Raw genomic sequence first — 14,423 nt, 5'->3', positions numbered from 1 at the left:
ACAGCATTTTCACCACTTGTCCCGCACGTCGCATATTGAGAAAATATCCCGCATTTTCATCAGTATGTTGGTTTTTAATTATCATATTAAGAAAACGTGCATGCGTTCTTTTGCCTTTTTAAGAAGGCATTTTATTTTTTATTTTTGCGCCATAGTTTTTCACCTATATTTAACTGCGCTTCGTCAGAAGTACAAATACAACAGCCGTTTTTTAAATCCTATCCAATGGTTGAAAGGACAGGAGTAAACACGGCCACTAGTGGGTTGTGACGGCGGTCGATCAAAATGTGGAGCGGTGATTCGTTCCATGTGTTTACGGTCAGAAAACAAATGGATAATTCGGTAAATTAAATTTTAAATTTAACAGAATTTATCAACTTGAGCCTGCTGTGGTTGTTTTAATTCACATCCTTTCTAAAAAAAAAAAATGTTTGGTTTAATATATTCTTAATATATTGGACTGTCAATGATCTAAAATCATGTTGGTTTATATTGTATTTATTCAATATTGATTTTGTTGGATTTTAGTTGGACTTGGTCAGACTCAGAATTGTTTCAAAAATAGTTATGTGCATGATGCCTGCTTTTGGCTCAGTGATGTTGAATTTAAATGTCATGTAAAGTAAAGACATGTTATGTTACATTGATTGATTGATTGATTGATTTTATTTGACCACTTAGATATAAAAATATGAAACAGTATGAAACTGTGTCATACATTAAAATAAAATGCATAAGTCAGGGATAACACAATAAAGCCCGAAGACTTATTTCCATTGTGGTCCCTTATAAAGGCAGCGGAAGAGGACAAGTGGCAACAAATCACACATCAATCATTCATCATACATTAAACAAATTCATACATATTTTACAGAAAAAAAAGATCATAAAAATAGACTATGGTATTATAATAACTACAATATACTTCTTATTATACTACTTATACAAAACTACCTATACTTCTTACTGTCTTAAGTGTACCAGGTAACCGATACCAAAGGGTAGTTCCAGCATAAAGAAAAGACTGTTTGCCCAGATTTGTATTAAATCTAGGGGGTACAAAATCGGTTGAGCTACCCCTAGTGGAGTACCTGTGAACTTCGTTTACTCTATTAAAATAATTTCTAAAATATTTGGGAACATCTCCATAAACAATTTTATGTACCATACCCAGCTGCATCTGAGACACTCGATCCTCAACTTTCAACCATCCCACCCTTTCAAAGTGGGAAGATTCCAGATGAGTTCTTATGGGGAGGTCTAAAATTAGCCTTATTAATTTATTTTGAGACGTCTGAAGCCTATGTTTCAGGTTCCCTGTGAGACCATTGTACCATGCGCCACGCGCATAATCAAAATATGGCTGAATTAAAGCTCCTGCCAAAACTAGCTTTGTTTTTTCATCCAAAAACTTTGATATTCTGGCCAAAAAACGAACTCTCTGATTAACTTTGGTGATTACCTTTTGGGCCTGACCTACTCCAGATAAATTACAGTCTAACATACATCCAAGATAACTGATTGATTCCTTGGCAGTAATTACAATATCTCCAGCTAGGACCTTAAAACATGAGGCTTTCTTTAACTTTATCTTTGTTCCAAACAATATGGATTCAGTTTTCCCTAAATGAAGTGATAATCTGTTATCAGCCATCCACATCCTAACATTTAGAAGTTCTGTGCTAAGTATGCTTTCAATCATATTATTATCCTTGTGAGAAACAATCAGCGCAGAATCATCTGCATATAAAAAAAGACTGCATGAACAAGCAGACTTTAGATCATTTATATATAGTAAAAAGAAAAGTGGACCCAAAACGCTTCCTTGAGGTACCCCACAGTTCATGCCTTTTGGTTGAGACATATCCCCCCCAATATCCACTACTTGCGTTCTATTTTCCAGATGGGAGCCCACCCATTTCTGTGCTAATTCACTAAAACCCATGGCTTTCAATTTATACATTGAAACACAATGGTCGACTGTATCAAAGGCTTTTTGTAAGTCTAACATAACCATGCCACAGAAGTTTCCATTATCTACCTTCTTTTTTATATAGTCAGTTAAAAACAGTAAACAGGAATCCGTAGAATGAGATTTACGAAAACCAGACTGGAACTCATAAAGTAGGTTTTGTGATTTTAAGTAATTATCAATCTGTTCAAAAATGATCCTTTCAATTATCTTTGACAGACAACCAAGAATTGAAACAGGTCTAACATGTTGATGTAACAGTGTTTTCTGAAAGGGACTAAATAACAAAGAATTTTTATGAGCTGAAAGGCAGAATACAAATGTTTTTATTAAGTGAGATAAACATTATATAACAGTTTCAGGTTATGTTTTAGTAACATGTCCCACACAAACTTAAAATCGTCCCACAGTTGGTTTGTTTGATGGTGGTCACCCTAGTTCTCATGTTTTCATTGGAAAGTGCAGGCACTATGACAGTGGTATGCGTTACTTTAATCAGATGACATTTTCCTATAATAAATGCCTTTAATTTTACGTGATCCCATTAGTCCTGTCCGTTTAAAATACCTTACTTTTGTTATGTACTGTATGTGTGAGTGTAGAATTTAAGAGTTTGTTTGACTGTCTACTGACGCCATCTAGAGGCTTTATCCCGACTTTTACGTTTACTTTTACTTTCTGACCCCTGGACTTTCCACCTCTGATATCAGCACAAACGATAAAAACGGTGACAGGGAAAATGTAATACAAATATTGTGCCAATAATATAATATGATATAATATAACGGCTAATATATAATGAGATATTGCGCAAAACAAGTAATTAGTGCATGTGGAGAAACAATCAATATAAAAAAACAAATTAACAAAAATAGTCTACCAATATCATACAATTACTAAAAAATCAAGAGATCAACGAATAATCCAACGAAAAAAGTTTTAAAACAATTATTCACAATTCTTTCTTAATATTCTTCACAATTCAGAGTTTCTGTTGGTAATACTTTATAATCGTTTTGTTGTCGTCTTTTTTATCATCCCGCTTTAACATTTTCATATAAAAAAGTATCTATTTATGCTTATTCAACAACATAGATATGTAACCTCTCTCTGTTGTTGTTTTCTTGTCTTGTTTCCTCTTTTCCTTTATATGTATTATCCCGGAAATAGACCATGTGACTCGAGCTGAGCCAATGAGAATCGCCGCAGATCAGCTCAGGTCACCTTAACAAAAACACTATCTATCTGTCACATGACTCGTGTTTTGACAGTTTCAGCGCATTTCTCGCGTAGAGCGACACACACCTGCAGTCGGACACTGTAACACGACTGAAGCGACAGCAGCATGGCTCACCCCGGCACGCACTCTCCCCGTCTGTGGGTCTGGCTCTTGCTGGTGGTTGTGAGTCGCACTGTGGAGCCGGTGTGCGGAGTCTGGCCGCTGCCGCAACAGATCCAACAGTCCCCGGACAGATACAGTCTGAGTCCGCAGCTCTTCTCCTTCACTTACGGAAAGGACTCGGCAGCTCAGACTGGATGCTCCGTCCTGGATGCTGCTTTCAAAAGATACTTCTCCATCATATTCCCTGACTTTACAAAAGGGCCAGGTGGGTTTATGCCTGAAAATGAATGAAACAAAGGTACTTCCGTAGAGTAGTATCAGTGTTGGTTAAGTTACTCTAAAAAAAGCAACTGCTCGCTACTAATGACATAAAATGAAGGTACTAATTACTCTCTCTTAAGTATTGCATTACTTATTACTTTCTAAAACCCTACATCAACCAGTTAATCAGTAAAAGGACAGAGATGAAATTGCTCTTTTAATTCTTTCAAATAAACCCCTATGGCATTTAATTTTGTATACAAATTATACAAATCATACAAATTATTTAGCACGTTTTAAAAGGAAATTTTATGTGTAGCTACTAAACATGTTTTTCCTGTTCTGCAGTCTTTAGCTCACCCACAAAAAGTGACAATTTTAACATGCTATATAAAAACATCTGTGGGGTATTTTAAGCTAAAACTTCACATACACACTCTGGGGACATCAGAGACTTACTGTATTTTACATCTTGTGTAAAGGTCATTGTACCACCCCTTTAAAGTAACACTTTTTAACTGGGTTCAGACAGCTTGTGTGCGTCTAAATAGCTCTTCATATACAAATGAAACAATTTTGCAATACTAGATAATGTGTGTTAATATGTTGATGTTTATTTGAGCAGAAAACGGGCTTCGTTACTGGCGGGAGTCAAAACCCTTTGTGTTGTCGGTGAGTGTCAAAAGCAGAGGATGTGACGGCTACCCTGATGAAGATTCAGATGAGAGCTGTGAGTGTTTTCTGATCATGTGATCTTTGAGATGAAACCTCTGCTGACCTTTGACCCTTTATTTACTCTGATCATTTGTGAGAAAGTCTGCTATATTAGAAGGTGTAATTACATTGTCCAGATTCAAAAAAAAGAATATGTTTGTGCCATAGCATAAAGCATATGTAATATGCTAAGACTTTCTAATGACATTCTTAACATGTTTTGTTGTTACAGATAACCTGAGTGTTTCTGATGGCCAGGCCGTTTTGAGATCAGTGACTGTATGGGGTTCTCTGAGAGGTGTGACTCATCTTGCATTTTATGCTTATTGTTTTTTCCGTTTGTGCATAATTCTTTTCTTGACAGCTCTAACTAAGTATTTGTCTTTTTATGAACTTATGAAACCTGAAAATCAGGTCTGGAGTCCTTCAGTCAGCTTGTGTACCAGGATGATTATGGCTCTGTAAGTTTTGTGTGATGGTATTCAGTCATGTGATTGTCGCAGTATATTAACATGTTAAATAATGTTCTTTTAATCGACTTTTCCATGCAGTATTTTCTCAACAAGACAGAGATTGTAGACTTCCCACGTTTTGCATTTAGAGGACTTTTACTGGACACTTCAAGACATTATTTACCCCTCCATGCTATTTTGAAGACCCTGGTATGTATTTGCTATTCATTATAAATTGTATTTAAAAAAAAATATATATATATATGTTTTTATTATTATACACTAGCATTCAAAGGTTTGGGGTCGGTAAGATTTTTTTAAATGTATTTGAAAGAAGTCTCTTATGCTATCAAAGGCTGCATGATTTATTTGATCAGAAATCCAGTAATAATATAAAGTAGTATTACAATTTCATCTATTTTAATATATTTTAAAATCTAATTTATTCCTGTGATCAAAGCTAAATTTTCAGCATCATTACTCCAGTCTTCAGTGTCACATGATCCTTCAAAAATAAATCTAATATGATGATTTGCTGCTCAAGATTTTTCTTTTTAAATTATGATGAAAAGACAGCATTTATTTAAATATACACTTTTGTAACATGATAAATGTCTTTACTGTTGCTTTGATCAATTTAATTCCTTGCTGAATAAATGTTTTAAGTACTGTGAAATAAATCAATTCAATTTTAATTTTCCTTAGGATGCTATGGCTTACAGTAAATTCAACGTCTTTCACTGGCACATCGTGGATGATCCTTCTTTTCCGTATCAGAGCCGCACCTTTCCTGACCTCAGTAGTAAGGTAAACGGGCTGTAATTTTTGTTTAAGTTTGAGCTTTTCATCTAACTTTATTTTATTTTAGCCTATATTTTAATTAACAAGTGATATTTTAAAAGAGTTTTAGTTGCCAATAACAACACTGACATATCTTTTTCATCTAGGGAGCTTTTCATCCGTTCACTCATATCTACACGCAGTCAGATGTGATGAGAGTGATTGAACATGCGAGAATGAGAGGCATTAGAGTCGTACCTGAGTTTGACTCGCCTGGACACACTCAGTCATGGGGGAAAGGTACACACACACACACACACACACACACACACACACACACACACACACACACACACACACACACACACACACACACACACACACACACACACACACACACACACACACACACACACACACACACATTCAGTGTTGGGGAAAGTTACTTTTAAAAGTAATGTCTTACAATATTGTGTTACTCTCTAAAAAGTAACTAATGCTGCTACTTAGTTACTTTTTATGGAAAGTTATGTGTTGGGTTACTTTTTCTCATCTGGGGTGGGCTTGCTTAGCCCATTTGTTTTTTAATAATAAAAAAGTGCTATTTTTTGGCAAATGTTAATAACCTCGCTTTCACACCAAAAGTGAACTCAATAATAACTGCAAAATCACACCTGCACAGTAGAGGGCGCATCTTAAACAAACATTTCAGCTGTGCTGCCATTCTGGATTGCAGAAGAATAAGATGAAGGAGTAGAAATTAAACACAAATGTGATATTCGTATAGTAGAAATTGTATCATCAAGGGTCAGCAGCAAAGACATTGGTTTATAAAGTGAGATTAAATACATAAAGTAGGGTATTTGTGTTATGTAGAATATTTCATTATTGCAGGTTTGCGTAAAATTTTTCTGAGTTTCCATTTAGCTGTTTTAATAATTTTGAGGAATACCGAATCTGTTTTTGTGCAAGTGAGATGAGTAAATCCTGCTCGCATTTAGTCTAGAAATTACAATGACATAATGTTTCCTCGGCACTTACTCATGATTTCTCTCAAGTAATGCGTTACTTTACTAGTTACTTAAAAAAAGTAATCTGATTACACAGCTCACATTACTTGTAAATGCGTTATGACTAACTGTGCACACATCTCCCAGAAGAATAAAAAAACAGATATTATAAATAATAATTTAAATAATTAGGGTTGTCACAGTACCAAAATTTCAGAATTCGGTACCAATATCCGGTACAAATTTCGCTACCAGAGCAAAAAACGTATCACAGTCAGTCATCGCAGTTTCTGATTCAATTGCGAATTTAAATACGGTTGTCAATCCATAAACTTTGCAGCGTACTGAGCGGCATGAAAAACTAAACTTGCATTCAGATTGTGAATGGATAATAAACAGAAACCAAGAGAAGAGCGGGTTTAAGCAGATTCTGACTGACTTACTGACTAGCACCTCTGATAGGCCATGGCGTTCATGCCCTCAACAGAAATGATTTTCGTTGGCTACAATGCTCAACGCTTGTAAAAACATGCTGTAAATAGAACCTATCACTGAGAACCTACTGTAATATGCCCGGTTTTTGTACTACCGGTACTGCAGAAATGCTGGTTCAGTCAACTTTCTTTTTTTAAAAACACCAACTGGTATCATTTGAAAACCCTACAACGGATAACAATTCTTGTCCTTTATTATCAGGACAGCCAGACCTCTTGACACCTTGTTACAAGGGAGATGTACCCTCTGGTTCATTTGGACCCGTTGACCCAACAGTGGACACCACTTATAAGTTCATGGAACGCCTCTTGAAAGAGGTGAAATATGTCTTTCCTGACTCATATGTTCACTTAGGAGGGGATGAGGTCAGTTTTGCCTGCTGGTAAGCACTTCTGACATGTTTTGGTTGCCTGCATTAGCAAAAAGGTGGTATTTTTTTATGTGAAGATTTTAACAAAGTTATTCTCTCAAAAAGGCAGTCCAATCCCAATGTGCGAAAGTTCATGGGAAAGATGGGCTTTGGGAAGGATTTTACCAAACTGGAATCATTTTATATGGAGAGGTTAGTAGAATTGTGAGAGTGTTTCAAATTTTAAAAAACTACATACGCTATCGTTCAAAGTTTGGGGTCGGTAAGATTTTTAAATGTAAAAGTTTTTTTTGTCTCTCATGCACAACAAATTACCATAAAAACAGTAATATTGTGAAATGTTATTACAATTTTAAATGACTGTTTCAATTTGAATATATGCTAAACTGTCATTTATTTCTGTTATGGTAAAGCACATTTTTTAGCCTCATTACTCCAGTCTTCAGTGCCAAATGATCCTTCAGAAATCTTTCTAATATGATGATTTGCTGTTGAAAACAGTTGTGCTGGAAACCATAATGCATTGTCCCCCCCGGAAATCTTTGATAAATTTTATGAAATTATACATGTTTACTGTCCATATCTACTGTCCATATGCATCCTTGCTGAATATATATGTATTAAAAAATCTTAATGAACCTAAAATATGATATGTTTCACGTTTTAGAATAACAGCATCACTTGTTGGCTGCTTTTCCTTCAACTGATCCTTTAATAAATAATTATACATATATATTTAAAACATTAAATAATTTAATTCATATTTCAAGTTTAATTTTAACAAGTTTAATCCCAGATTCTAAAATTAAATTTCTAAAATGTGTTAAGCCGTGTTTGAAACCATTAAAAACCCCCGGATATAAGCACACTTGTGACTCTGCATTAAATCCATTCTGTTTTAATGTTTAGTATATACATTTTTTGTGATCAAATTATGAACAAACTGTTTATTTTACAGATTTACTGCATAAACATAAGAAATAGAGCATTCGTGAACGCAGTGTCTATGGTTTTTCTTTGTGTCTTTATGTCTCTCTTTATGTTCTTCTTCAGTATAATGAACATGACTGCCGCTCTCAACAAAACCTCCATTGTCTGGCAGGACGTGTTTGACTACCATGAGCGAGTGAGTAGAAATCTGCTCTACACTGGTTGCTTTCAAACCTCACAAAGCAGTGCGTGTGGTTTAACTGGAACGAGACACTTCTCTCCCAGCCCAGATCGAAGTACGTGGTGGAGGTTTGGAAGCAGGGATGTTACCTGTGCGAGATGCGCCGGGTGACTAAAGCAGGGTTAAAGGTCATCCTGGCGGCTCCTTTCTACCTTGACCTGCCGATACCCACTCACAGCTGGGCCCGCTACTACATCATCCGGCCTCTAGCCTTTAGGGGTCAGAATATGAGTGCAAAACACTAACAAGTACAAGAGATTGCAGTGCTGTGTCTCAGTGCAGTGATCATTTTCCTAACATCTGAATTCAGTCCAGTGTGTTCTGTGTGAGAATCAAACAAACATGAATAAGCATGACTTTATCCGTTATTTTATTATTATTTATACACTATTATAGTTTGTATTAATATTTTTAGATTCAGCTTTCATTTAAATTAACTTTAAATACATGTTAATAGTGTAGTTTTATTTAAAAGTAACAACACTGGACCCCTTTTCAATTGGAATTGCATCTAATACTTAGTAAATAACTATTTTAGAGAAACATAAGAATGTAGCATTACATGTTCCCCACGCTGCCCTCTTGCTCAGAATCCTGCATGAAAACCAGGTTGTCACAATCGTTCTAATGCACTGTCTTACCAGAAGGTGTCAATCAGGAGTCGACTTTTGAGGTGAAACATGTCTGTGTACATGTAAAACAAGACCAGCCTCCCAGAATATATAAAGCAAAATGAAACGCAACGTTTTTTTGTTTGTCAGAATTGTGAGCTCTGGTGCTTTTTTGGACTTTTTGAGTTTGTCTAGCTTGCGACATTTTTAAAATCTCGTTGTTACCTCTTCACCCCATCAATTCCTGTCCTCATCTCACAATACACTCCATAAAAGTGGTAAAAGCCCCAAAATGTTGGATTTATGCATAAAAATAACTTTTGATTTATTTCAGACCTGTGGATTAGTGGTTAAGATGCTGAGTTCTGTTGCTTTTTTGGGCTTTTTGATTTTGAGTCTAGCTTGCGACAGTTTTAAAATCTCTTTTCCACCTCTTCACCCCATCATTTCCTGACCTCACTTCACAACACGCTCAGTAATAGTGATAAAAGTCCAAAAATGTTGCATTCATGCAAATTGATCAAGCAGAGGTTATTGATCAATCCAAAGAGTCCGATAAAGCGTGAAGAGTGCAATGCGTGTGACCCAGTGTTTCCTGTCTGTGCACTGTCTCAGATTCCACAGGACACGGTTCTGGAGATCTGGAAGGGTACAGGTTACCAGACTGAACTGAGCAAGATGACCAATGCTGGGCACAGAGTTCTGCTCTCTGCCCCCTGGTACATCAACCACATCAGCTACGGCCAGGACTGGCGTGTTTCCTACGCAGTGCAGCCCCAGAATTTCTCCGGTGTGTGGAGCAGCATTTTAGGCTGGGGTCAATATTTAAATATTTAGTATGGAATAGAAAAGCAAACGGGCGATTAATAAGAACCGGATGCCGTTTCCTGGTTCAGATACAGTTGATTCTAATTTATGGGCTGGTGGTTAAGTTAATTCAGTAAATTCAGTATACATAATTAGCAAGTTAGCTCTAATTAATGACACTGAACTATTCTAATGAATGATGAATCAACTATTATCTTTAACTTTTAATGAAATTAACCATTTTGTTTGCTTTGTTGTTGTTGTTTGTAGTGCAGTGTTGGTGTATTTTCAGTGTGTATCTGGTTAAATTAGTATATATTCTTCTATTTTTAAGGGACAGAAGAGCAAATGTTTTTATTTATTTATTAATTTAAAATATAACTTTTTTTGTTGTTGTTGTATCTTTAGCGCTTTAGCTTAAACTTTATTTTTTCTTATTTTCAGTTAGCTGCCAAGACAGCATTTATAATTAGCTTTTATTTATTTTTTTAAGTTTTTGAGTTTTAAGTTATAGCTTTTTGAGTTTTTAAGTTGTACAATTGTTTCTTCACAGCAATGCCATAGAATAACCATTTTTGGCTTCACAAAAAACTTTTAAGTGAACATTAAAAATTAACCATTATTGTCTTAGTGTGAAGAACATTTTAAAAATCCAAATAACCCTTTTTTTCACTATAAAGAACCTTTTGTGGAATGGAAACATTCCAAATGTTCTTCATGAACCATTGATGCCAATAAAAAAAACTTTATTTTTAATTGAGTATTTGATTAAATTTGTGATTTTTTTTCCCCATGATTTAGGGACAGAAGAGCAAAAGAAGTTGGTGATTGGTGGAGAGGTCGCCATGTGGGGTGAATATGTCGACGCCACAAATCTGAGCCCACGTCTGTGGTATGAAAAAATACCCTGACAAGATCATTAATTATATGATTATGATTGTTGCAAAATCTTAGATTTTCTATATCTTTGTGATTGTGTTTGTGAAGGCCGAGAGCCTGTGCTGCAGCTGAGAGGTTGTGGAGCGATGAAGAAAAAACTTTAAACGCAGATCTGGCCTTCCCTCGCCTGGAAGAGTTTCGCTGTGAACTTCTAAGGTATTGAAATATATTCTTCATCAACCTCTATTAGTCACACTGTACACATACAGAATTCATTATTTCATATTTCTATTATTATTATTAAGCCTATAAAACCTACTGTTTATTGATACACAAATGCTTCTAAATTATCAACATGATCAAACTTTGCTGAATAATCTGTCGTCTGATAGTTTATGCTTTTTTAGTAAGTAAAATACCTTTTAGTATAATTCTACTAGTATCCGCCTTCAGGTTGTGGTTCACGCGTTTTTTTGCTGTCAAATCTTGATTTTGAACTTTTATGCTGTTAGTAATATTTGAAGACTGGACTAAAGCAACTTCTGTTTACTTGATTATCCGTAATTTTTTTTAGAAAAACCATGTTAAAATGTGAGTATCAAATATGATACATCAGGCTTTTGATGAACGTTTATTTGGTCATCTCTCGATCATTCATATTGCATTGCATTATGTTTCCTCGCCACTATAAAATCCATATAGCTTTGATCATAAAACTAAGCATTTAAATATCATCTTACTAAGACAGTATTTGGAAATATAGAGTGACAACTGATATAATATAAGATCTTGAGATCTTCATAACAGTATAAAAGACGACTTACATAAAATGCATATATGTATATATTTATATATATATATGCATTTTATGCAAGTCGTCTATTATACTGTTATAAAGATCTCATTGATTATAAGCTATCAGAATTTCATTTTACATTTTGGCCATATAAACATCAGAAATTTCACCTGAATTGCATATTTTCGCTCAGTTTGTGCCTCTGAGTAAAATTGACGTTTCTTTCCTCCTCAAACACGAGCTCCATATTCTCACTTTATCATACTATATGATCCATGAAAGCATAACTCAACTAAAACACATATGAAACTTTTATTTTGAATTTTATTTTAAATGTGTTGTCTAAAGGTGGAATAAACTGTTACATTTAAAACATTTCCTATGTCAGGCTTTACAGGGTTAAAGCGTATTATTTAAGATTTTCATTGAGGAAATTGAGTTTTAAATGATAGAAATGATTGACTGGTGTTGGTGTGTGTGTTTCTGCAGGCGGGGGATTCAGGCGGAGCCTCTGTTTGTTGGCCACTGTAAGCATGAGTATAACGGGCTGTAAACTCACAGATGAGCCACTAAAACTGAAGAGGGATTCGTTTGTGCACTGGATTATTGCTTCTGAATTTGCACAATATTTTTTTATGATCACGTAAACTGACTTTTCCTAAAGAAAATGTAAATTTTATTAATAAAGACCTCTGCAAAAATGATTTGCAAGTTAATCTTCTTCCTGATAATGTATTTATCCTTAAATACAATGGCCCCAAAAAGTATTTGGAAACTAAAGTTGCACTTGTATAAATGTTGGTATTAAATGAATAACTGTATGATATCATAACCTTGTAATAGTGCAGATGTAAAATTATAAAACTCAGTTAGTTCATTTATTTAACCAAGGTTATTTTTGTTATTGACTTTTATTTTATTTTTTTGATAGTTGTTAAGAAACAAAGGGTGGCTCAACTTCCCCACAGGTTTAAATCACCCCTGTCTCCCCGATCAGGTAAATGGCTGATGTAAAGTAGCTACACATTTAATGAAATCGCCTGGCACTACGACACCAATCCCGTCTCTCCATCCTCACGGCAGCAGATCCTATTAACTTAACTCTGATGGGGTTTAAACAGGAGCTGAAGAAGGACACCGAGGCGACACACCGCTGTTGTTATAGGAGGTGCAGAAAGCACCTGGAACCAATGCCTTTTTTTGTTTTATGTATTTATTAATATTTTCATTTACCTTTTTTATTTATATTTAGCTTAAACTTAGATTTACTTTATTTTTCGTAAGCTTAGTATATTAGTTCAACTTCAACTTATTTTATTTCAATTAGTTGACAGGCAACAATTCTAAATTTAAGTATTTTGTCTAACATTTTTTTTTTTCAGATTTATTTCAGTTAAATGATTTTTAATAGTTTAAGTTTTAGTTAACAATAACATCACTGTCTGGAACATTCTTTTAGCATCTACCTACCTATATATAATTTTTTTTATTATTGTGAATTTTAGGGTCTAAAATTGTCTTAAATATTTAGTAATGATAGTTATATAAATATTAGTTAAAATATTCTGTCTCTCTCTCTCTCACACACACACACACACACACACACATATATTTATGAAAATTACATCTAATTATATACATATATATATATATAATTAAAATATTTAAATTCTAGTTTGTTTAAAGACAACCTATGTATTTATCTTAATTAATTTTCTCTGTTAATTGCAGTTTAACTTTTATTCTACAATATTTTGCATCAATATTTCAATATATTTATGCAATCACTATGTTATGTTATGCTATGTTATGTTATTTTAAAAAGTTTATTTCAGTTAACAAAAACTATTTTCAATAGTGTCAGTTTAGGTTAACAATAACAACAATGTCTGGAAAACTCTTTATAAACAAATTGCTTTTAATTATTGTGAATTTTAGGGTCTAAAACTATTTTAAATAAAAGTTTTTCCACTAATTACAAAATAAATAAATAATAATAATAATACATTTTATTTGTAATGCGCTTTTCTTAAACCCAAAGCGCTACAGTAAAGTAAACAGAAACAACAAGGGCAATACAACAATTAAAGAAAAACAGCCTTAAATAAATGTGTCTTAATCAGCTTTTATAAAGTGTCCCAGTGTTGGTGCATTTCTGATGGTAGGAGGAATCACATTCCATAGCTTGGGGGCTTTGTATGAAAAGGCTCTTTCCCCCAATGGTCTTAAGCTTACATGAAGGATGATGTAGTAAGAGAGAATTAGAAGAACGGAGAGAACGTGGTAGAGTATAAGGGCTGATGAGATCACAAAGGTACTCTGGTGCAGTCGTATGTAGTGCCTTGTATGTTAGTATAGGGATTTTTTAATCAATTCTCACGCTTAGGAAGCCAGTGCAACTGAAAGCACCGTTGTAATGTTTTCACGAGGAGAAGTACGAGTGAGCACACGGGCGGCAGAATTTTGAATATACTATAGCCTGCTCAAAGTTTTAGCCAGAGAACAAGGCATTACAATAATCTAACCTAGATGTAATAAAGGCATGTATAAGCCTTTCTGTGTCGGCAAAAGAGAGAAAAGCCCTAAATCGAACAATGTTTCTCAGATGGTAAAGATGTTTTTATATGTGCTTCAAATGTTAGCTGTGGATCAAAAATGACACCAAGATTCCGCATCTGTGAAGTTGGAATTACCATGCTGGATTCAACAATCAAACTAATCTGCTCTGCCTTACGGGTAGCCGCCACTGTACCAATCTGCATC

At 34.6% G+C, this 14,423-nt stretch overlaps 1 protein-coding gene across 3 annotated transcripts; it reads left to right on the top strand.

Moving 5' to 3' along the window:
- Positions 1 to 3,149: 3,149 nt before the first annotated feature.
- hexa (hexosaminidase A (alpha polypeptide)) lies at positions 3,150 to 12,361 on the top strand. Of its 3 annotated transcripts, XM_077211263.1 has the most exons (14): positions 3,150 to 3,579; positions 4,201 to 4,305; positions 4,522 to 4,587; positions 4,704 to 4,750; positions 4,841 to 4,951; positions 5,447 to 5,548; positions 5,689 to 5,821; positions 7,228 to 7,408; positions 7,502 to 7,588; positions 8,450 to 8,522; positions 9,794 to 9,968; positions 10,787 to 10,877; positions 10,973 to 11,080; positions 12,150 to 12,361. In XM_077211263.1, exons 1-14 carry the CDS (start codon positions 3,318 to 3,320, stop codon positions 12,211 to 12,213), a joined length of 1,605 nt encoding a protein of 534 aa, XP_077067378.1. In that variant the 5' UTR covers positions 3,150 to 3,317; the 3' UTR covers positions 12,214 to 12,361. The 3 variants fall into 3 exon arrangements, with proteins under 3 accessions (XP_077067378.1, XP_077067379.1, XP_077067380.1); XM_077211264.1 differs by lacking the exons at positions 10,973 to 11,080; positions 12,150 to 12,361 and having other exon boundaries at positions 3,191 to 3,579; positions 9,794 to 10,014; XM_077211265.1 differs by lacking the exons at positions 9,794 to 9,968; positions 10,787 to 10,877; positions 10,973 to 11,080; positions 12,150 to 12,361 and adding an exon at positions 8,612 to 8,918 and having other exon boundaries at positions 3,191 to 3,579.
- The last annotated feature ends 2,062 nt before the right edge of the window (positions 12,362 to 14,423 follow it).

Source organism: Siphateles boraxobius, unplaced genomic scaffold (assembly GCF_051911475.1).
Source record: "Siphateles boraxobius isolate OS27281-9 unplaced genomic scaffold, OSU_SipBor_1 65, whole genome shotgun sequence".
Lineage (NCBI taxonomy): Eukaryota > Metazoa > Chordata > Actinopteri > Cypriniformes > Leuciscidae > Siphateles > Siphateles boraxobius.
This window is presented reverse-complemented; position numbering and strand designations above follow the sequence as displayed.